Source organism: Colletotrichum siamense (genome assembly GCF_013390195.1).
Source record: "Colletotrichum siamense strain Cg363 chromosome Unknown KSG_Cg363_contig02, whole genome shotgun sequence".
Lineage (NCBI taxonomy): Eukaryota > Fungi > Ascomycota > Sordariomycetes > Glomerellales > Glomerellaceae > Colletotrichum > Colletotrichum siamense.
In genome coordinates this window covers 5,737,913-5,761,327 of record NW_023501015.1, presented here as the reverse complement: position 1 = coordinate 5,761,327, position 23,415 = coordinate 5,737,913, and the positions used below count along the sequence as shown (strand labels likewise).

The window sequence follows — 23,415 nt, the reverse complement described above, 5'->3', positions numbered from 1 at the left end:
TTTGCAGGCTTCTGAGGAGGAGGAAGCAAGCTTGCCAATGTCGAATTATGGCGACCGGAAAGTTTCGGCCGCCTATGAGTGAGACATATTAGCACCAGGCAGCACTTCAATCCGATGATACATCATGCATAGTTCCACTTTTCCCAGCCCGTTGTCCAACAGAATCGTTGAGGGAGCTGCAGAAGGATGCGTGCCTAGCCACCACCCACGTCTAGGTGAGAACGGCGGATATCCCGGCAATTGGTCACAAATGCAAGTCAAGGCATTAGGCAAATCTGCTACTTGCGCTCTGCTGCGAAAACACTGTATAGCTTGCGCAGCTTCAGCAGAGCACAATCACCGTCCTTGAGATTTCTGGTCAGCCCTGGCCGGTTATCCCAAACCCAACATCCACCCACACCTCCATTCTGCAAATTTATCCCTCAGGGGAAGCCGATCAATATGTTTCAACCCGCGCCTGAACATCTCCAGGATGAATCCATGCCTTGGGTGAACGACTCAATGATATGGGTGGCAGACAGGCTATCAATACTATACTCGTCCGGGCTGCTTAAAGAAGCAGATGCCAGTCACACGGTAAAGGACCCAAATGACGAGGAGCGGACGTTGACATACCCAATCAACGACATTCTTGGATCTATGCGTCGGCAGATTGAACATCATCCAACAAGTGCCCCTCCGAGAGACACAAATCCACCGCCAGAAGTGAAGCCTGTCGATCAGACGGCTCAAATCTGCGAAAGATGCGCCAGGCTTTCACTGGACCCTCTACCGAACCCAGTTGATCTGCCCCCCCAAGATGCCGACGTTTCTTCCCTTATGAAAGTCAGATCGTCAACCTCCAAGGATCCTGTGGTACCCACTCAGGAGAATGAAGATGATGAAGGTGGAGACGCCAAATCCAACAACGGCGCCGAATCGGAAGAGAAGACCTTATCCGAATACAATAACGCCGGTTCCAAAGACGCCAATACCGGAGCCGAAAGCAAAGAAGACGAGAAAGATGCACGGGTTCAGTGGTACTTTTGGATGGAAGGCGCTACAGACACCGCAAACGCGGTGGATATCCGAGCCGCGATGATCAACGAAGTACCAGACGAAGGCAGCACCCCATGCCACCGAAATACGATTCAGAGGAAGTTGGCCGACTTGGGCCAATTTCCAGACGACTTCGCAACTGCATCTTGCCCCCTCTGCAACGTATTCACGGCTGTGCGCACCAGGCTTGAAGCGTCGACTCATGGTCACTCCGACTCGCCTTTCGAACTCAACGTTGTGTCGGCTACATACGTCAACTTTGAGACGACGGGCGAGACGGAGCACGGGAATAACATCGGACCTCTTTTGGCTGCCCGCCGTTTAAAAGACACAGCAATTTTGGCCATCGATCCGAAGCCGCCGCATGTGTATTATCCTGAGCAAGAAGGAATTTCTTTACGCCAGCACTCCGGGTCCTCGGGGTACCTGTATCCCGTCATCCCTGTCAATACAAGAAATCGCCGTTTCTCCGGGAGGCGAATCGCGACTGACACCATCGATTACGACATCGTAAAAGGTTGGTTGAATGCTTGTCGCACATACCACCCAACTGGATGCGGAAACCCGAACAAAAGATCCGCCAGAGACATCCCCGGATTCCGGGTAATGAACGTCTCGACAGAGGAAATAGTCTGTCTTCCGGAAGGCCAAGAATACGTCGCCTTGAGCTACGTCTGGGGCACAAAGGCCCCTGAGACCGGGTTTCCGAGAGTCGTCCAGGACGCATTTGTAGTTTGCAGGAACCTCGGCGTTGGCTACCTGTGGGTAGACAGGTATTGCATCGACCAAAGCGGCAACGCGCAACAGGATCCTGAGAAGAGAAAGGAGACACAAAATCAGCTCGCCAACATGCACATCATCTACGAGGCGGCCGTGTTTGCCATCATCGCCTGCGCTGGGGAAGACGCCAATTTCGGCCTGCCGGGAGTAAGCACCCGGTCGCGGCTACGGCAGCCGTCGGTCAAAATCGGGGAGACGCTCTATGTATCCTCTCTCCCGCCACTCAGCAACCTCCTTAAGCACGCCAAGTGGACCGAACGGGGGTGGACATATCAAGAGGGCCTTCTCTCTACGCGGCGTCTCATATTCACGGAGTACCAGGTCTATTTTGAGTGTAACTTCTCACATTGTACGGAAGCCGTCTTTGCCCCGGATGACATCTTCTTCAAGTACGGTACAGCTTTCAGGTATGGCAAGGATGGGCCGACCTGGCCGCCCATGTACGGCGAAGCAGCGCAAAGCGTGCGCAACTTTCCCATGGCAATGAGCTTGAACAAGGGGCCGACGGTCTTCGGGTTGATCGAAGAGTACATGGCCAGGTCTCTCACTTTTACCAGCGACAACTTGAACGGGATGCTTGGTATACTCAGCCGAGGGTCAACAACGACACCGCCATTCGGACATTTCTGGGGTCTACCGATATTCACAAAATTGCGCGTCTCAAGCGAGGCCATCTTCGATGACGAAGTGCAACAAACAGCTACCTTGGGGCTCCTCCAGGCCATGGACTGGAGCTTCAAGCACCCTGCGAAACGCAACCCGAAGTTTCCGAGCTGGTCCTGGGCGGGATGGGAAGGACCGCTGGAGCTCAGCTTCGATCGGCCTCAGAATGCCAAAATGAATGCGGGCGAGTTGGTTTTTCAGAAGAACCAGGAGGCTGTCCCGCCACTACCCTCCACTTTTTCCAACGTCAAAATTGAAGTAGAGGTCAACAACGAGGCCGGCTGTTGGCAACGGCAGCACTTCGATGAATTCTATGCCTATCATGGTTCGAATGCCAACAGCATCATTCCCGAGACGCGGCAATTTCTTCATCTCGAGGGCCTCGCAATGACCATCAAACTATCTCACGGGCACATCGTGACTTCGAAAGATCCTGCAGTTGCGACTCTTCGCGACATGGATTTCGAGGATGGCGGTCGATTTTACTTTGAAGTTTTCTCAGATGAAGATGAGGCAATATTTGGCTTCTTTACGCCCACTTCAGACGAGAAGCAGGTATCCCTTCTGGACGCTGAATGGGATGCTTTCATATTCAAGGACGATGGCGAAGGGACGTCGCTGAAGATGAAAGAGCTGGGCACAGAGATTATGATTGGCTTCCAGGATTTGAATAAAAAAGATACAAGTAACTTGCTACTTGTGGTTTTGCGACGGGTTGATGGCGAAGATGGGCAGGATGCATACGAGAGGCTGGGTACCGCAAGGATCGCTATACCAAAGGTGAGAGAGACATCAAAAGCGCACCTCAAGGTAAAGCGGAAGAGTTTCAGGGTGCAATGATGACCATCATTATGTAGTATCCTGAGAACTTCAACGTCTGTTTGAGGCAATAAGATTCGTCGCCATTATGGAAGTTTCGTATTTCTCTAGAGACCGCCTTTTTTTTTCTAGGGCTAAACTCACCATGTCCTTTGATTTTACACTCTACGTTACAATCTTCATCGTCTTCGTCATCCTCATTGTCTTTGCGACGGTATTAGATTTGATTGAAAAGTTTATGGCGAGGTTTCTCACGTTTGACAAAGACACCCTACATGGCATGTTGTTTCGATGTACGCAATCGAGGCTTTACAAAATCACCACTGTTTGAGAATTTTTGAGGTTTATCGATAAGTAACCCGTTTTCCTTGCTTCAATACCATAATATAACATACATCTTTGAAATTATAGATGCTTCAGTAGGTAAACTCATGCCCGACTAGAATTTGCGTCCTGCGCTCCTCGCATATTAGGACTGTCAACACTCAGCTCCTGCCTCTCCTGAAGATATCTGGTTTATATTTCTCCGAATACAATGCGGCTTCCGGTGGCGGCCCTGCACGGTCTGGGCGTGGACTCAACTCCTCGTACGCCTGATCTCGCTCCTTTTCCAACGTACTTCTCAGCTTCGCAAACTCCGCATCGCTCCAGTACTGCTTGAAATAAACCTGCTTCGGCTTCCCGTTGACAAGCCGGCAGACATCATCAACCCACATTTTCGCGTCGTAATCCTTGTCGAAATGCATGATGATGCCCCCGAGAGACTGCGACATCTCAAGGTCGATGACTGAGGAGGGCAGCTCCATCCTTACTGCGAATGGCTCTCCCGGTAGTACCTTCTTACTTCTCTCGATGCTTTGGCGGTAGCATCTGGCGAGATCGTTATCAGGGAATTCGATGTCAACTCTGAGCGGCATGCGAGTGACGCGGATGAAAACGGTGAGGCGTCTTGTGTCGCCGGCCTTGGAGGACATATTGTGAAGATTCGGAGGAAAAGACTCGGATGTGAAGTTTGCTTTGAAGGTTGCTTGGACTGGGACTCTGAGAGCGTGCTATCTTCCAGTGCCCGCTCGAGGAATGCTTTATTGGGTGTTGGTGTTTTTATTTGTGATATAAAGGCAGCAGCGAGGTAGTCTAGAGCTTCGGGATTTCTTTCGATGCGCACAATGAGCTTTTCTCTGGGTTTTAATGAAGCGGTTTTGGACCAGGCTACGGGGCCATATATAAGAAGGTAACCAACATGGAACTTTGGGCACATAATCCTTTTGTCAGCCACCAGGCAGGGCGTCAGCACTTAAGACCCTTGCAACTGCAGTCACTCTGCAGATGGGTCGCATACTTCTCCATTCCGCAGCATTCTAAGCCCCAATGGTAGATCACCTGATAAGGCTGGCTGTGTCCTAGGCCTGCAGATAAGTACAGCTTTTTCTTACCCTCTCGCCCGACCAAGAAGATCTGTCACACCCGTTGGTGCTGTCGGGACATATAATCGCCATCCGTGGCGCGCTTTCGCCGGCACAGGAAAATCGCGCTGTTGCAAATCTGGCCCGCCCCTCAACTTCCAAGCATGTCTGTTTATCGTGACGTCGAGAAGGAGGGCTGTCGCACTTCCATCACCGAAGCTGGTAGGCAGCTTGGCTTCTCGTGTGCATAGTCATTGTTACTGATCTCCCTACTACAGACCATGGCGACGAGGCCGCCAGCTCCCGCTCTCGCAAGCGCAGTTACTCGGGAGACATCCGGCGCGAGTCCCCTGGTGGTGTGTATAACAACGACAGCCGGCCTGATAGCATCCGGTCTGTCCGGCGAGATCGCTCCGCCAGTCGTGATCGGGAGTACAACCCCAGTATTTCATCTCAGCATGTCAGGTCTTCAGTCAACAGTCGGTTAGAAAGGCGCCGTAGTTTCGACAGCACGACGGCTGGCCGGCGTCGCAGCAGAGAAAGCGGTCATGGTCCTCCTGGACCTATGGTCTCGGAGAGTTTCCAGATGCCGTTGCCGAGCAGTGTGCGACACGCAATGCATCTCGATCGCGATGACCCTGGCGATTGGGCCGTAAATCATCACCTTCCAAATCTGATCGCAAGGTTGGACGAGCCCAAGGTCGGTTCCGTTGGTGCTAAACTCAACGGCTTGAGCACGAAACTTCGGGAAATACAGTACGGTAGGAAGTCCGATCCAACACCATCTTCCGAGGATGGAATGCGATTTCGGATCAGCTTTGCTGAGGTGCAGCGGATGCGAATCCGTAAGCTTCAGTGCCAGCTGGTGAGACATGTTGTTAAGATGCGTCTTAACGGCAGCGAGTCGCCCGGCTGGGAGCAGACTCTCGAGCAGTACAGTATGTAGCTCCTGCTCCCTAAGCCTCAATCACCAATCTATACCTAGGAAACACGCGTCTCTTAGTTCTATGTTGATAAGAGGCACGCTGACTTTGTTGGTCCATCACAGTAAAAGCGCTGCAGGACCATGACTACATGGAGAGCCGCTCGAAGTCTATTCGGGACCCCTTCCTTGCCACAGGAGAGTACGGCGTGGATAACTACGTTCTCAACTGCAACATTGATAGTGCCCTGGCCAAAGACATAACAAAACACGTTGACTCCCTGAGACCGTGGGACGTTCGCCCCGCCGGTGCCAACGACCCAATCACTGGCACACGCGGCAGCAATGTCGCAAAGACATGGTATCGTGGTTTCAAAGAGCGTATCGTGATTGCGGCAGCCGGGGGCGCCTTTCTCGTTGGACCCATGTGGATTATGGTGTTGAAAAACGGGCTTTATGCATCGCTCATCTCAACGACAGCTTTTGTCACTGCCTTTGGTATACTGATGGCTTACTTCCTAAATGAGGCCAAAGATGTACTGGCTAGCACGGCAGCGTATGCCGCTGTATTAGTTGTGTTTGTAGGAACGAGCAACCCATGACGGTTTCGAAGTGGCGAAAGACATGGAAAAAACAACTGGAGGAATTCGGAAAGAATGCTGCGAATCTTCACTTCGACGCTAATGAATTCAAAGACGAATGGGGTACAAGCTATCTGCGGCTACTCGCGCCCTATCGATGGCATTCTCCCCTTGGCGCGGCAGACCAATGAGTCACGTCTCAACACCATGACTAACCATCACCAAACCTCAACTACTTCAAGTCAACTTCTTCAAACCAACTCCTTCAACAGATCAACTTCTACAACCAGTCATCAAATCGCCACGATGTCTTCTCCAGACTACGACATCCTCGTGACCGGCTCCTCAGGCCACCTCGGCGCCGCCCTCATGCTCTCCCTTCCTTCCCACGGCCACATCCCCCTCGGCATCGACATCCTCCCCTCCTCAACCACAACCCGCACCCTCTCAATCACAGACCGCGCCGCCCTCACGTCCCTCTTCACCTCCCACCCCTCCATCAAACACATCATTCACGCCGCGACCCTGCACAAACCCCACGTCGCCTCGCACCCGAAACAAGCCTTCATCGACACCAACATCACCGGCACCCTCGCCATCCTCGAAACCTCCTCCGCCGCCCTCCCATCCCTCGAATCCTTCATCTTCATCTCCACAACCTCAACCTACGGCTCCGCCCTCGCCCCGGCCCGCGGCTCCCCCGCCGCCTGGATCACCGAACCCACCCCGCCCGTCCCCAAAAACATCTACGGCGCCACCAAGACCGCCGCCGAGGAACTCCTCCGCCTGCACCACCTGCACACATCCCTGTCCTGCCTCGTCCTGCGCACGTCGCGCTTCTTCCCCGAGCAGGACGACGACCCCGCCCGCCGCGCCGAGTTCCCCGCCGACGCGAACCTCAAGGTCTGCGAGCTGGCGCACCGCCGCCTCGACATCGCCGATGCTGTGTCTGCCGTCGTCTGCGCCGTGCGCCGCGCTGCGCAGATCGGGTTCGCGAAGTACATCGTCTCGGCGCCGCCGCCGTTCGCCAACGACGCAGACGCCCTCATGCGGCTGAATGCCGGTGGTGGCGGGGACGCGGAGAGCGTGTACAGGGCGTGCGTCCCCGCGGCGGGCGCCGTGTTTGAGAAGCTCGGATGGAAGTTCCCGGACCGCGTCGACCGCGTGTACGACTCGGCCAGGGCGGTGCGCGAGCTCGGGTGGAGGCCCGAGTGGACGTTTGACAAGGTCGTCGAGAGGCTTGCGCGCGGCGAGGACTGGAGGAGCGAGCTGACGCATGTAGTCGGCAAGAGAGGGTATCACGATGTGCCGACGGGAGTGTACACGACGTGAAGAACAACAAAGCGACGACGTGGTATTTCCGGTCTATGTATATCCATCAGACGCAACAAAGTAAATACAACCCAAAAAATAATGAAAATGCCCGAAGAACCAAACGCTATGCAGTTATCAATCATGCCTCGATATCCCTCACAAGCCCCAACTCCGCGCCCAGCTCCAAAACCTGCCTCGCCACAGCATCAACATCCACAGTCTTGATAACCACCCGGTGGTTCCCCTCCCACTCCACCAACCGCGTTGACCCCGGCTCGCAGTACTCCTTCAGCAGCCGCCTGTGCTGCTCCAACCCGGGATCCTTCAGCCCATGCACATGAATCGTCGGCAACCTCAACACATGATCCGTCGAACTCCCATTCGGCCAGTCGTCAAACACCACGCTCGCCTCCGCCGCGTCCCCCACGCCCTGCGGCGCGTCTATCCTATCATCCAGCACGATCAGCGGCGCGCGGCCCGCAAGCAGCACGCCGAACTTCCAGTCCGCGCTGCCGCCCGCGCTCGCGATGCGGCGGCCGTACTTCTGGCGCAGCATCTGCTGCGTGTACATCAGGCTGGCGCTGATCTTGGCGCCCTGCGAGAAGCCCAGCAGGCCGACCCACTCGCCGGTGGCGCCGAGCGCGTCGTCGTCGTCCATGGCCATGCGCAGCTGGAAGTGGATCTCGGCGGAGGCGGTCTCGGCGTCGACGACGGGCTGGTGCTCGGGCAGCCAGCGCAGCCAGCGGCGGAAGGGCCCGTAGTCGCCGTAGACGGAGACGATGTCGTGGTGCGGGGCGCAGATGAAGGGGCCCTCGGCGAAGACGAGGCGGAAGTGCGGGCGCAGGCGCGCGATGAGGGCGCGGCACTGCACCTTGAAGACGGCGGCGTTGACGCCGCCGCCGTGGAGGCAGAGGATGCGCGGGAGGTGCAGGGTGGTGTCCGGGCCGGAGCCGGGCGGAGTCGTTGCGCTTGGCATTGTTGGGGAGCGGCAAGACCGGGGTTGTTTGTATGAGTTGAGGTGTTTGTTGATGGGGTCCCCGGGGGCGAGGAGAGTGGTTGGGGTGCGTGGGTGTAAGTTGTTGGTTCTGCTGGGGTTCGTGGGCAGAAGAAGCGCGGTTGTCAACTCGGGACCGAGAGGGTGTTTTCGTTCGGGGTATCTTTTTGTCTCTGAGACTGAGTGAGGAAGAGAGGAAGAGAGAGAGAGAGGGAGAAGAGAGAATAGAGTGAGCGAGGTTATGCACGAGGGTAATAGGTGTGTAGAAAAAGGGGGAAAGGAAGGGAAAGAAAGTGCCCGGTTCGGAAGCCGTCTGCGCTCGTTCAACGTCTGGGATAAGACGCAACACACGGAGGACGATAGTACGGATAAGCAGATCGACACTCTTCCTCAACAAGTGAGCAGCAGGAAAAAAGCCAAAAGGCGTCTTTTTTTTTTTTTGCGCAGGGACAGGCGCCCAGGTCGCTCTAAAATTGCGGGGCGATGGATTCAGGTCGCGTCAATGTCCGGTGCGTCGACGCTTCACCGGCCGGAGCTCCGAACGGTGGTGCCTCGTTGTGAGGTTCGTCCTGCTTTCGATCGCCGAAGTGGGCTGTCTGGCTGCCTGTCGTTCGGTGGTCTAGCTCCAATAGACGTGATTATCAACAGGCGTAGATCTCTCTCTCTCTCTTTCTATCCCCGAAGTGAGATTGACAACCAGGCTTGTCCTGTTGCAGCCTGGCCTGTTCGGCGTGGGGCTTGTCTTGCTTGCTGTGCTTGTTGCGCTCGCAAATCGTCTCGTCTTCTTTATTTATCTTTCTCTGGGCGGCGCAAATCAATCGCAAACCGCTTGTGCTGTCAGACTTGGGGAAAGGCCGGGCGCGCGCACTCGACAGAGAGCAAGCGGGTGTGCGGTCAGATTTTAAAGATACGAGAAACGGCGAGTGTGAGGATTCCGGAACCCGGATGCCGCTGCTGTCTAAATAAGAGAAATCAAGATTTTGGGGGCCGACCGGGTGAAAGGCGAGACACAATTGCTGTCATGATGACCAAGAATCCAAACCTTCAGATTTCTCCTTGCTCCCTTCCCTCGGTTCGCAACCATCCCCCTCAAACTGGCAACTCTTCATCGAAAGCCGAGGCAAGTTCGTCCAGCGTGTGTCTCAAACGCAGCTCTGCAGCATCACAAAAGCTTGTCTGGACCCAGCGGGCTGGTCGCAGCGGAAAGCGGCACCGAACATCAGACACTTGTCGTGGATCACATAGAAAGACGGGAGCCTTCTCGAACGCTAAAAGAGATTGAATACCGGTCGACATAAGACGAAAGCCAAATTGCCCCAACCGGGAAAAGCTTGTGGTTGGACGGGATTGCCCAGAAGCGGCAACTCAGGTTGCGCTCTCAACCGGGGAATGGCTGGCCGTTCGGAGGTTCGGCGCGAGGCAGCACCCTGCGAATGCCCGATTTTGAGTGCGCCTGCTGCGACGACGACGACTCGTCTTCCTGATTAGTCGCCGTTCCTTATCAGCCTCGGGAAACAAGTCAAACGCATGTATGAATTAATGCCAGACATGGACAAATGTCAGAACAGATAGATCTAAACAAAGGTCCGGCGGGCTTACCCGTCTGTCTACCCTGGGGATGCGCGCGTCCGGACCGGGCGGACGGACCTGGGCTGGGAGAATGTCCGATGGAAGGGAAGCACATGCAATGCACGCCCGCGCCGCCCGCTGCGTAGAAAAAAGAAAGAAAGAAAACAAGTCCCCGAATTCTTTACATTAGCAGCGTCCGGTCCGAAACCGAAAGCGGATTTGTCCAATTGGCCATGTTTATTGCTGCTGCGTCTCCAACTAGGCGTCATCCAGCATCTGCATTATGGAAACCTGATGAGAAAGAGACAGAACCGCTATGCAGGCAGAAAAACGCCCGTCATCTCATCTGTGCTGCAAGTGATGCATCGCGTGAGAAGCGAGACTGTATCAACTGTACCGAAACAAACTCATCTGCCCACTCTCACACGTTCGGCTGGGGCAAGCGAGAAGCTTCATAATGAACTCTGTTCCCTCCAGCGACGGAACTCAGTCTCGATGCAGCAATTGACTCGCGCCCAACCTGGTGTCACCTCGGGAATGAAGCTTCCACAACCTTCGATAGTTCTTCCATCCGCATGGAAAAGATGCAGGCCAGAACTCTGAACACTCTCTCATGAAGCAAATCGTCCAAAACAGGCGGCGGGTGTAGCAATATGTATCCGCACCGCTCACCCCGAAGCAGCAGCAGCATCACCGGCAGCAGCAGCATTCATCGGCGGCCGCGGGGATGCCCTCCAGCCAGAGCGGGAACTTGAGCGAGCAGGGATGAACACATTGCACACCGTCAACACCCACTAATTCCCTTCGCGAGGCCACAGCAAACGAATCGCGTGCTCTCCAAGCCCGGCTCAGCCACACGCTACTGCCCCATATGCCCCACTATTCCCCCGTCAGCCACACTATGACGTTTAATTGTGCCCCTCCACGCTTTCCCCTCTCTGTGCCGCTCTCTCCCGCAGTGGTGAGCTGTCACGGCAGCTCTTGGTACCTTACCACCAGCTAATACGTGGAAACTGACGCCACTTCTCGCAAACAAGAGGCCTCTCTGACTCTCTTCCGTCCAAAAGAAGCTCCATCTAAGCCTCACAGGGCCGCGATATCCACGTTGACGACACTTCTGCGCCACACCAAACCCTCAACAAGCTTCATTTCGTCTGGCGACCCCGAAGATCCAGAAACAAAAAATAAAACAGGGTCCAGCTCGCCATCTCCCAAACATACAAAAACAGTTGCCATCACCTCCATAGCAGCTGCTTCCCCCTTCTGCCATCACCAGCCTCATCCATCATCAGACGATACCCAATCCCCCCACCCCCCTCCTCTCCTACCTTACCTCGCATCACCTTCTCGTTTGCTCTACCTCTTCGACACCTGATACCCAAAGCCCACACAAGCACAACACCTCCACAACACCTCGCACGTCCTGAATCATGTCGTGGTCAGGCCCCTCCAACAACGAGAAGCCCCCCGTCCCCACGGGCGAGCACCAGCAACAGACCTTCCCTCCCCCTCCCACCGACCAAAAGACCGAGCTGCCCGCCGGCCAACAGGGCCAGCAGCCGTACTTCCCCCCGCCGCCTCCCGGCCCTCCCCCCGCGAACCAGCCGCAGTACACCCACGCGCCCCAAACCCAGCAGCCGCAATACGGCGCCCCGCCCCAGCAGCAGCAGCAGCAGCAATACGCTCCTCCTCCGGCCCAGCAACACCAGGCCGACTACAACCCGGCCCAGTACGGCGGCGCCGGCCACCACTACACGCCCCCCGGCGCCGACCACACCGACCCCGCCGCCTCCCAGGCCGCCGCCGCCTTCGCCGCGACCACCCCCGAGGCCACCAAGCCCCAGAAGCAGCACAAGGGATGGGGCGAGCGCCTGACCCAAATCGGCATGAAGGCCGCCGGCCCCATCAACGCCATGGCGAACAAGATGGGCTCCCAGAGCTTCCTGCCCACCACCATGGACAAGGAGTGCGAAAAGGCCGCCAAGATCCTGCAAAGCTTCTGCAGTACGTCCCTCCCCCTCCCCATCATTCCCCGTCAGACCAGAACAAGGCTAACATCAGCACCGCAGAGGAGGGCATCGCATCCGACGTCCCGCCCCAGCAGCAGCAGCCGGCCTCCGAGAAGCTTGAGCCCGGCAAGACCGACGCCAGCGGCAGCGGCTCCTCGCGCCCCGTCACCCCGAACAAGGCCAAGAAGGAGCAAAAGGCCATCGTCAAGATCCCGAGCAAGGTGATCAACAAGGCCGTCGGCCTCGCCATCTTCACCACCTTCCGCGCCGGCTTCCAGTTCTCCGGCGCCACCGGCTCCGGCGTCCTCATCGCCCGCCTGCCCGACGGCTCCTGGGGCCCGCCCTCCGGCATCCAGGTCCACGCCGTCGGCGCCGGCTTCATGATCGGCGCCGACATCCACGACACCGTGCTCATCATCAATTCCCGCGAGGCCCTCAACGCCTTCCTCGGCAACCGCGTCAGCCTGGGCTCCGACGTCGCCGTCGTCGCGGGCCCCTACGGCGCCGGCGGCGTCATGGACGTCGGCGCCAGCTTCGGCGGCAAGTCGCAGAAGGAGGGCGAGCAGAAGGCCGCGGACGAGGCTGCTGCTGCTGCTGCTGCTGCGGCCAAGCCTGCGGACGACGGCAAGCTGAAGCCCGAGGACGACAAGAAGGCGAAGCGCAGGAGCAGCAGCACGTCGCTGAAGCCCAACTTCTCCTACGTCAAGTCGCGCGGCTTCTACGCCGGCGTCCAGGTCGACGGCACCGTCGTCACCGAGCGCAAGGACGCCAACGCGGCCTTCTACGGCCAGAAGGTGTCGGTCGACCAGATCATCAAGGGCCAGGTCCCTCCCCAGGGCCCCGCCGGCCAGTGGCCCGGCGGCGCGCACCTCTTGTACGAGGCCTTGCGCACCGCGGAGGCGCAGCAGCCCCTCCCCGAGGCTAACCTGCCTCCCCCGGCTCCCGTGCCAGCCACCGGCCCCGTTCCGGCCACCAGCCCCGGCCAGGCACCTCCGGGCTACGGCCAGCAGTCGCCCCCGGGATACGGACAGCCGCCTCAGGGCTACGGTCAGTACCCCCAGGGTGGCCCGCTGGGATCCCACCCTCCCCAGAGCGGCCCGACTGCCTCGGGAGCTCTGGGCGACGAGCAGCTCCCGGGCTACGTCGAGGATAACGTTCCTCGTCCCGGCGTGGGAGACCACAAGCAGCAGTACCAGTGAAAAACAATAACGAAAAGCGTCATGACTTGAGTTTGTGTATGAAAGTTGCGCGATGAGATATCCCTTTTTCCACGGCCGGTTGCAGCTTAGAGCTTAGATAGCCCCCTCAATGACATAATTTCTTTCAATATCAGAATGAGCAAACCCGAGGCATCTTGTGATGTGTCTCGGTATCGCTTAAAGTTGCCCTCTCCCCATGACGCTGGTGTGTCATCCACGAATCCATGATGGACAGAGTGAACAGTGGCACGTCGTTCGCCGTCGTACGGGTGTACTATGGAAGTAAGTATGTAGCCGAGACATCACACCTCGCACTTCGAGAACTCGGCCAGACATCCTCCGGCGTGCCACAGACAGCGTAAGACGGCAACAGATTTACGGCGTGGATGATGTGACCAACGAGGAGTGCTGCCACAAACTCCGAGTAACCTTGCAGATACCTCTGTACGATTTGCATCTTAATTCTTCAGTTGATCGCTGCTGTCCGAATTCACGCCAGGAATCAGTCAAGATAGGCGTATACCATTGAGTGCTTTACGTGGTCAAATTGGCATGACGGCCATCGAACTTGATATTCAACCCCCCTGCGTAACGCGAGAGGTTCAGTTGTTTCTAAATCGTACGGAACCTGCAATTATTTGTGGCTTTTTTTCTGCAAGCTGCGCCAATGTTCCAGAGATGCTTCAGAGATATTGAACCTCGCCCTGGTTGGTCGCGTGGTTCTGCGCTAGTAGCTCATCAAGTGCCATGTTTCAACCGACTGGTTGCCAAGCACCAAGCCGGCGCAGGAACGCATCGTTGATTGGGAAAACAAAAAGCAACGGCCACAGAATAAGCAACGTCTGGATCTGAGTGGCCCCCCTCCCTGGGTTGGAGAAAACTCCTTGCAGGCTCGAGATCATGCGGGGCGTGTGCCAATTGCCGGTAGCAAACCAAATTCTATCCATACCGGCGAAGCTCACTCCAAGCCTGGCGTATTGGGTGAGCTGCATACTTGACGGTTTACACAAGAGATGTCACGGTCGATGCTTGCACCACGCCACCGGCGAGCACCCTCCGGTGCTGTTCTCGAAAGGCGCCACAACATGGGAACCCGCAGCGCTCGGCCAGCGATCGGACCGACGAAGTGAGGCGGAAGGAAGCCAGCAGATCGTGATATCCGCCTCCTAGCCTTTTTGGGCAATGCGGCATCAGGGTCACCGGTGCGGTACGGCGCTCACGACACGACGGGTGGGCCCAAGTGCCGGCCGGTCGCCGTGCGCTCCCGCGCTGTCACAAGTTGAATGCGCAAATCTCAATCGCAATTAACACGGGGCCATCGTCTGTCGTCGGTTGAGATGCCGTAGGGGACAGTGCCGTTAACCCAGGGCAGGGCAGATCATTCGGTCTCTATGAAACGGATCTGTATATGATCCACAGGGGGCCGCTGGGACAGGTCGACAAATTCGGACGAAGTTCGTCGAGAGAGACTGTCTTGATCCTAAAAAAAGACTTCCAGTGACGGTCGCAAGGCTGGTTCAGGTCTTGTTTTGGCCTGGGCTTGCGTGATTTCATGAGCTTAGCTTTGTAGACTATTTCACATACCCCGCTGGCATTGGAATGCTGGATGTCATTCCTGCATTCCGCCCGGCACCAGAGAGACGGGACGTCGCATTTGTGACGATTGTCTGGACTTTGCCCGTCTCGCCTGGGCCGCAGGTTCGGAACACGGAAGAGGTGGATTGTGTGCCCTGGCGTGAATGCCCAGGTAGGCTGAGCAAAATTCCAGTTTGGCGCGATGTTGGTGCAAGAAGTCGAGATGGACGACGACCAGGGTTGTGCTGAGGACGTCATCGACTCCACGGTGATGAGACGCCCAGGATGTGCAGCATTGGGACTTTTTGGGTCTTTCGGTACCCCGGTCGCCCTCAGCGACACATTCGCTGTGCAGTCCTCGCTTCGGCCTTTCACCGGCCGCTCAAGAACCCCCCTTTTTTGGGCTTTCCAGCCTCCAGTTGTCCACAACCCCTTCTTCATCTGACATCCCCACGCCAAGGAAAGGTCACTCGAACTGGTGCTGAGGCAGCGAACAACTGGAGACTGATTCGTCAGATCGTGTCAGGTCCATTGAAATGGTCTCCAGTGTGGTTTAGGTGGGCAGATGAGCAGGCCGATCGCCAGGGCCCATTGATGCTGCCCGTTTTTCCCTTTGTTCTGGGGTTTGAGCTTTAGTCGACCATCGGCTTGCATGCGACGACCGGCGTGTCGGTGCCAGAAGCCGCCATCGTCTCCTCGGGGTGGTTTTGGGACGATTAAGCTCAGGGCCAAGTCCAGGTGTTTGCAGATGTTTACAGTGACTGACCGGGTAGAGCTGGACAAAATTGACTTTCTGTGATCCTGAGCTTCCCGTCTCTCGGGGCAGGCGTTGGAAGGTTTGGCTGAAGCCTGCAGATTGGCAGGTTAGGCTCGCTGAGCCGAAAGTCTGTCCTGGATTGACCAGCTGCCGCTCCAAGCACCCGCCGCTGTTTTGGGTAGGGTGGCAGCGGTGGCTAGCAGTTGAAATGGAGATACATAGTCTTGGCCTGAAGGGGCACAAAGACGGCGTGTCTGTTGTCAGAGAAATGCTGATCGGCCGCGGTTCGCAGCAAGATCCGCGTCATGTTTCGTCAAAAGGGAAAGAATCAAACGGAGCCGGCACCATCCCTGATTCGAAAGTCGTTGTCTGTTGGGAATGGTTTGGCAAGCCCGGGATGTAGCGTCCAGAGTCGGACTCGACAGCCTGAAAAATGATTTGTTGCAGGGAAAGGGACGTCCACCGCCATCAATCCCCAGCACCGTTCCTCCCCTATTGGGGTCCGTTGGGTCCGTTCAGGGACAGAGCAGCGGGCAGACAGCGACCATCAGCCAACCAGCCCGAGGTGAGCGGCAATCGATGCCTCCCTTATTTTTTCCTCTCCTCTTGTTGTTGCCGATCTCTAGATGGAAAGCATCTGGTTGGCCGCAAGGGCGCATTAGCATGTCAAAATGCTCCGTAGACGCTGGAGGTTGGGCTGTTGGATAAGGAGGTGAGAAGACTAGCGTGATAGGCATAAGTGAAGATCAGAGCCGCTTAAAGTGTTGATGCAGGAGCACGAGCGATGACATTCTGGAAAAAAGACTCGGTACGTATTCCGCGAGCCGTGGGTGTGGCCCGTTGGGAGGCTCCTAAGGCTCCGTTGGTTTTGTGGGCGTCTGATGTCTGAACGGTGACGGCGCGCAGGAACAGGTGCAGAGTGCAGCAGCAGGCACGCACGCAGCGAGTGACAAGCACAAGACCAAAAAGTGTGTGTGGTTGTTGGAGTCCGCCGTTGACATTGGCCACTTTGGTGGAGGCGCTGGCTAGCACTGGATCAGATCGTCTGCTCCGGATGATGACGACGCGTAACTCGGCCCAGTTTTTGCGCTGCGAAAAATAGCAACGCTTCTGGCGCACCCGTGAGGCGTGCATGCGTTTTTTTTGGGGGTTCCCGAGGGTTTCATTCGGAGTAATAGACGGGTGGCAGACAGGCGAGATGGTGGCACTGAGCAGGCAGTGTTTGTAGATTTTGTGGTTTTGTGGACAGCACAGCGGGTACGAGGTTCCTTGTAGGAAGGTCGACTGCGCAGAGTAAAAGCTTGTTAATGTGTTCAGCGGCTCAGCTCCGGTCAGCTCGTAGATGACGATGGCAATGCAAGCTGGGTGCGAGAGTCATGGCCGACGGCGGCTCCAGGGCACCGAGTTCGAGGTAAGGTGCCAGGAGCAAGGAGCAGGGCCTTCGGGCGGCAAACATCCGGGAGGCGTGCGTGCTGAAGCTGGACGGCAACGGCATCGGACGGCGGAGCTGGCAGCAGCAGAACAGGATCTGGAGACCTTGAACTGCAGCTTTTTGGCAGGACAAGACGACAGGACAGGCAAACCGTCGACAGGGAGGCGACCGGCAGACGGCGACTCGGACCCACGAGGCAGTGGTTGACAAACCCCACGGTGACGAGGGTGTTGGGCCACTGAGGGTAACGGAGGCACAAACGGAGGTCTGGGATTAAGACGCATCGACGGTGATCAGCACGACGTCGATTGAGTGCCGAGTAGAGTTATCTGGCAGCGTGATCCGTCTGGGCCTCGCGATGGAGCAACGGAGCGCATCCAGAATTCGGGAGCCCTGCGATGCCATGCCATGCTTGGTGGTCGCCATGAGGCCGCTAACAGTATTGGCAGACGTGGGCCACGGCCGAGTGTGCCGTTTTTTGTGTGCGAGTGAGCGATTTCGACGTGTAAATCTCGAGTTTATGTTTGTACTTCGTAGTAGAATATCTCTCCTTGAGCAAGGACCCATGGCGATGATGGTGCCAAAGTCCAATGAAAAGTCGTCTTTTGTGTGTTTCTTCCCGGCAAGATTGAGGACGGGTGTCGAGCTACCCGTCGCCGCGAAATTGACGAGATTGGAGCGGCCCACGGGAGAGAGATAGCCAAGGGTTCTGGAAGGGGATGGCTTACCAGCAGCGGCAGCAGCAGATTGATGAAATTGGACGGGTTGGGATTGCTGGCATTGGCGATGATGGGCGTGGTGGTGGTGGTGGACGCGGGTGGTGGTTTGCAATGGAAAAATTAAGATTGGGGTCGCTCGGCACATGGAAAGGAGAGATTGCGGTGATTGCAGGTTGGAGCACGGGTACGGGAGCGGTACCTGGCGGGAAGCGGTGATTTGGCCGGGACGAGCAGGTACTGGAGGGGTACAAGGGGCAAGCTGGGAAAGGAAGCGGCTATCGAGACGCCCTCCTCCTGCCACCTGGGAAGGAAGCAGAGCCAGAGCCAGAGCCGCTCCCCCTGAGAAAACGGTGACGGGTGGCCAATCACGTTTTTTTGACAGAATTTGTTAGGCACTGGGAAGGACGTCCTGGGGAGTCGCACCTTCCAATCGTGAGCGGTTCCCTCGAGCACGTTTGTCGAGCCACGCGATGGCGATTGGATGGCGATTGGATCTGGAGGTCTGTGGGCCAATGATACGGCACAGATCAAGTCGCAGCGGGGCTCTTTCCTTTTGGTTCGCTGGCCGTCATCTGCCAACTGATAAGCAACGGAGGTCTCGCAATGGAACTGTGAACTGTGAACTGCAACTTGCAAGAAGCTGCCCTGCGCTTCAGAACGCAGGGCAGCCATCGCGCGACGAAGGGCAACTGAAAAGTGCTTCTTCTGCTGTTCCTTACATAAGAACGCCATCTCCCGGAGCCCACTTCAATCTGCGTTAATCATGGCCGGCAACCTCTGCAATCTGGGATCAGACAGATTTACGTTAGATACAGACTAGCGAGAGACGCGACGGCCTCGGCGCGTGTTCCCAGCACTGGGCGCTAGGTGACTTGGACTAAGGTAGGCGGTAGCAGCGAGCACGCCTTCGAGAATTCAGCAAAGGAGCCGCTGCCGGCGCCGGCGCGACGGAAGACGGGACTGTCAATTGGATCTTGGCCACGCGCTGGTGGCGGCGCCTCTGGCTGCGGTGGTTGCGTGGCTTCGTGGCTGCAGCATCGTCGGAGTGTGTTCCTGGCCACGTCGGGACAATGCAATATCTTGGATCTTGCAAAATGCCATCATCAGCATCCAGCTCCAAGCTGATTGCGTGCCGGACAGCCATGCCCAGCAGCAGCAGATCGGCCAGAAGCTGTAAGACGACCCAGGGTTCCGTCACCGTGCCGTAACGATAGCTGGGGAAACTGTGGGCTACCGTAACCAGCTGGACAGTGAGTGACAGTGACAGTGAGTGACAGTGTCGGCTGTGAGTGCTGAGTGAGGTGCGGTAGCGTCCCAGAAAAAAACCCAGGGCAGTCGCGCCGTCTCCACCCAGGGCCCCCACCGGGAATAATTCCCCTGCCCCCATTTGTGCCCCCGCCCCTGGCCAGTCAGCAGCGACCGTGCCGGCGGATTCCTGGTCGCGGGCTCGACCTCCCACCTCCCATCGCTACCCCTTTCGCCGTTCCCTGCCCATACCTTTTGGAGGTGAACCCACTCACCCTTTTTTCCTCCTCCCTTTTTGCTTCCCTTCACCTGTACCGAGCGAGCCAACGATTGAAGACGGTCTCGGAGAGGCGAAAGATTGGATGAGATGACGAGGACGGTCAGTCTGATGCGAGGGGCATGTGTGGTCCAGTCCACCTACAGCCAGAAGCAACAACTGCAGCACAGAACATCAGACAGCGGAGCGCGGGTTGCTTCTGCGTGTTCCATGCTGCTACCGCTGCCGCGTCTGCACCGCACCTCAGTTGTCGACATGGGACGAGGAGGAGAGCCCTCTGTCGCAGGCTCGTCTCTCCCTACAGCGTGCGCTACGAATACAGGCAGAAAGCATCTCAGTGTTTGAGAGTCTCAGTTGCTGTCCAGAGAGAATGGGCTGAGGCGACTCGTCACTCGTCAACCTCCAACTCGGTTGCAAATTCCCATGCACAAGCAACGCAACGCTACTGTACCTAGTCTGGAGCTACACACACACATTCTACCAAGTACAGGCCACAGACGACGGATACGCAGCTGCAGGTCCCGTTTTACCCATTCCTTCCCACCCGTTTACCCTGCACACTGCCATGCGCAGCGCCGCCGCCGCCGCCGTCTTGCCTCCTTCTTTGGACCTTGGTGCATCTCGCCGTAAGACAGAGTCGCTGCTTGGGTGTGGCGGCGGGAGGACAGTGGCAGAGGCAGTGGCAGTTGCCGTCGTTGTTGCCAAAACAAGTTGCTACGTTAGTGTTTTGTTTCGGTTGTATATTTTTTTCTTTATTTTATTCGCCGTTTTCTTTGAGGCTTCCATCCTTCCTTCCTTTCCGTTGTCCCAGCTCCCGCCATTCTTTACTGGAAGCAATGGAAATGGCGACAATGGAAATGGAAGAAAAGCAAAAGATACGTACCCTGGGTACATTCCAAAAGTGGGAAGGACGGCGCTCTTCTTCAACAGGGCCCCTTGCTGCCAATTTTATCCCAATCACCAAATCCCACCCGTCCCTGGCTCTTGCAGCTGCTGCTCGTCGCCAAGCCCTCTCTCCCACGTCCATCTTTCTGTCTCTGTCTCTTCTTATTTCTCGGTGTACCTCATGTTTTCTGTCACTATTGTTCGCTACAGCCAAATTCTCAGAGTAAGGTAAAAGAGAGAGGCTTAGCTCACCCGTCCAGTTATCGATATGTACCAGACCAAACTTGGCTCCAACTCCCCGAGCCATCATCCCAGTCCAAGTCTTTCCCTCTTTCTTCCTGGATTCCCACTCCCGCTCCCACTCCCCCTGGTCCACGCCTCCATCTTCCTCGTCCACACACCCACAACTCCATGTCCCACACCCCCCTCCCCCCCCTAAATCAGCGTGGTGAACATTGAGAACCACCCCCGGTCCCCGTCCGTCACTCTACGCCGCACATACGGAGTCTTCTCCCGGCACGCTCCAAGCAGGTATTCGTAGCTCTTGTTCGCCTTCTTCGCTCTACCTACCCTACCGCGCTACGAATACCTATCTACCTACCTTACTCCGTTCGGTACCTGCACCCGTCGCATAGTAGTATCCATCCCCTACTGTACTGTTTTGGCGTCTTTTCAGCACCGTTACGCACCTCTCTTGTACCTACCCGCCCGCTATTCAGGGACCCTCTTTTTCACTCTTCCAGACCTCTTCTACCTCTTCTTCCCTCATCTCCCACCCTTCCCCTCCTGCTCCTTTCCCTTCTCTTCGTCTCTCCAGTTCACCACGAATCTGGATCGCCAGTCTCTGCTCGCGTTCTCCTTTCCAGCAGCAGAGATTCCCGTTTTCCCGATCACTTGCCGGTCCTATGATCGTGTCACTCGCTCAACACAACCACCATTAGCTGCTATCGCCGGTATCTGCTTTTTTCCATTTGGCCTCGGTTTGCAATCATCCATACAGACATCTCGTTTTCTGTTTGACAGGTCTTGGGTCGTGGAGCTATCGTCCGAACTCACTTCACCAATCCGAGTTCATTACATCCGCACCAAGGACTACAGCACAAGGAAGAGGAACCCTCGACGACAACCGACGACCTCATCTCATCGCTCAGACTGCTCGCTCACAAAAACACCAAGCCGAACATCCCCTCTACAGCCGTCAAGCTGGACGAAAAACAACTAGACCGTCTTATTCGGACAATGGGCGCTAAGCTGCCTGGTCCGGTTCGCGCTTGCAGTATGCGTAACCCACTCACGAGAACGCTGCTTTTTGCAGTCGTCATCCTGGTCATCATGGCCCTCACCCTCAGAAACGACGCCATCGACGTCCGCGGCCGTATTATGAAGACCGGTGCCGGAGTCAAGTCCTCCATCACCCACCAGCAGCCTTTGGACCCCGTCAAGTCTCACGGCTCATCGTCTCTCTCCGACAAGATCCCCGCCGAGCCTGCCCCCTCCTCGACTCACGTCATGAACTGCGATGTCAACACCGACCACCTGAAGCAGGTCAAGGACAAGTATGGCCTCGACAACAAGATCCACTACTTCAAGCGCTACGTCAAGTTCACCCGCAAGAACATCATTCGCAAGGCCTACACCGTCCTCGACCAGGAATTCTTGCCCAAGAAGTTCAAGACGGTTGATGTCACCAAGTCCTACGCCCCCGAGGAGTGCCACGCTCCTCTCGAGCTCCCCGTCCCTCAATCCCCTTACCCTGCCACTGTCAACGCCTCTGACTTTATGTTCGCTGTTTCCACCACCTACAAGCGTTTCAACGACCCCAAGACGAGCCCGATCAAGGAGTGGTCTCACTGGCTTACCGACAGCAACGGCAAGTCCAACGGTGGAAAGCTTCTGCTCCTCCTCCTGGACGCCAGTGACGCCGAGCTCAAGGATGCCAGCGACAGGCTCAAGCGTGTCGGCATTGACGTGGATGTGGCCCACTCTGACCCTTCCATGGAGATGGCCGTTCGCTACCTGACTCTGGTTCCCTACCTGTACAACCACCCCGACCGCAAGTCGAAGAAGTGGTTGGTCACCTGCGACGACGATACCTACTTCCCCAGCATGCACGGTCTCATCGACAAGTTCGCTACTTTCGATCACCTTGACCCTCTGTACGTTGGAACCCTTTCTGAGGATGTCAACGCTATCCACCGCCACGGTTCCCAGGCTTTCGGCGGTGCTGGTGTCTTCCTCAGCGTTCCCCTGGCTGCCGCCATCAACCAGCTGTACGAGTCTTGCAAGACCCCCCAGAAGGTCAAGGAAGCCAACTCCGGCTGGGGTCCCCAGGGCGACATTCTCCTCCGCAAGTGCATCTACGAAAACACCGAGGTCCGCCTCACCAACATCTGGGATCTGTGGCAGCTCGACCTGTACGGCGACCCGGCCGGTTTCTACGAGAGTGGCATCAAGCCCTTGAGCTTGCACCACTACAAGGGCGGCGGCTGGCACTTTGCCAAGCCCTTCCAGACCACCAAGGTTTCTCACGCCTGTGGCGAGGACTGCCCGTACCAGCGATTTATCACGTCGGACGACTTCATCATCGCCAACGGCTTCAGCGTTGCCCACTACCCGCAAGGCATCGACTTCAACCTCGACCAGATGGAGCGCACCTTTACCCCCGCCCCCGATGATATTGGCTGGAACTTGGACTACATGTTCGGCCCCCAGCGCAGATCTCTGCACAAGACTGGTCGCAAGATTGCCTGGGAGCTCCAGGAGGCTCACGTCCAGGAGGACGGTTCCGTACTCCAGATCTACACCCGCAGGAAGGACGACGAGCGCTGGGTCGAGGAGGACGGCGAGCCGATGAGCAAGATCGACGGCGTTATCGAGCTTGTGTGGATTCCCTCCACATGAGGTGCCCTCGGGACCCCCGAGCACGACGATACGACACAGGCGAAGGCCCTCTCGAGGCGCCTTCACCTCATGACATGATGGGACGGGTGGTTTTGGCGAAACGCCATCGGATAAAAGCACCTCAGCAACCCATCCAAGCATTTTCCCCATCATCCCAGGATATCCTGGCCTGTTTTCATAGCTGGCCCCTCGGCCGAAATGGCACGGGCCTATTTCGATTCAGACGGCAGCACAAAGGCAACCCGGCGAAGGATAACGGTTGCCTTGCCCAGGGCAAAAGCATACCATACGGATCCCCCAATACCAACCTCCCTGGACAGGATCATAATTATA

General features: G+C 56.7%; 4 protein-coding genes across 4 annotated transcripts; 3 read left to right on the top strand and 1 right to left on the bottom strand.

The window, feature by feature from the left end:
* Positions 1-4,867: 4,867 nt before the first annotated feature.
* Gale (UDP-glucose 4-epimerase) lies at positions 4,868-7,538 on the top strand (the record flags this gene model as incomplete). The annotated part of the gene is made up of 4 exons (XM_036635348.1): positions 4,868-4,925; positions 4,982-5,641; positions 5,752-6,191; positions 6,321-7,538. The coding sequence occupies 4 exons, from the start codon at positions 4,868-4,870 to the stop codon at positions 7,536-7,538; spliced, it is 2,376 nt and encodes a 791-aa protein (XP_036500241.1).
* Positions 7,539-7,659: 121 nt separating this feature from the next.
* On the bottom strand, positions 7,660-8,496 carry citA-1 (Esterase citA; the record flags this gene model as incomplete). The annotated part of the gene is made up of 1 exon (XM_036635347.1): positions 7,660-8,496. One exon carries the CDS (start codon positions 8,494-8,496, stop codon positions 7,660-7,662), a length of 837 nt encoding a protein of 278 aa, XP_036500240.1.
* Positions 8,497-11,513: 3,017 nt separating this feature from the next.
* Positions 11,514-13,291, top strand: CGCS363_v003497 (SH3 domain-containing protein; the record flags this gene model as incomplete). The annotated part of the gene is made up of 2 exons (XM_036635346.1): positions 11,514-12,087; positions 12,153-13,291. 2 exons carry the CDS (start codon positions 11,514-11,516, stop codon positions 13,289-13,291), a joined length of 1,713 nt encoding a protein of 570 aa, XP_036500249.1.
* Positions 13,292-21,513: 8,222 nt separating this feature from the next.
* Positions 21,514-23,082, top strand: CGCS363_v003496 (uncharacterized protein; the record flags this gene model as incomplete). The annotated part of the gene is made up of 1 exon (XM_036635345.1): positions 21,514-23,082. One exon carries the CDS (start codon positions 21,514-21,516, stop codon positions 23,080-23,082), a length of 1,569 nt encoding a protein of 522 aa, XP_036500248.1.
* Between the last annotated feature and the right edge of the window lie 333 nt (positions 23,083-23,415).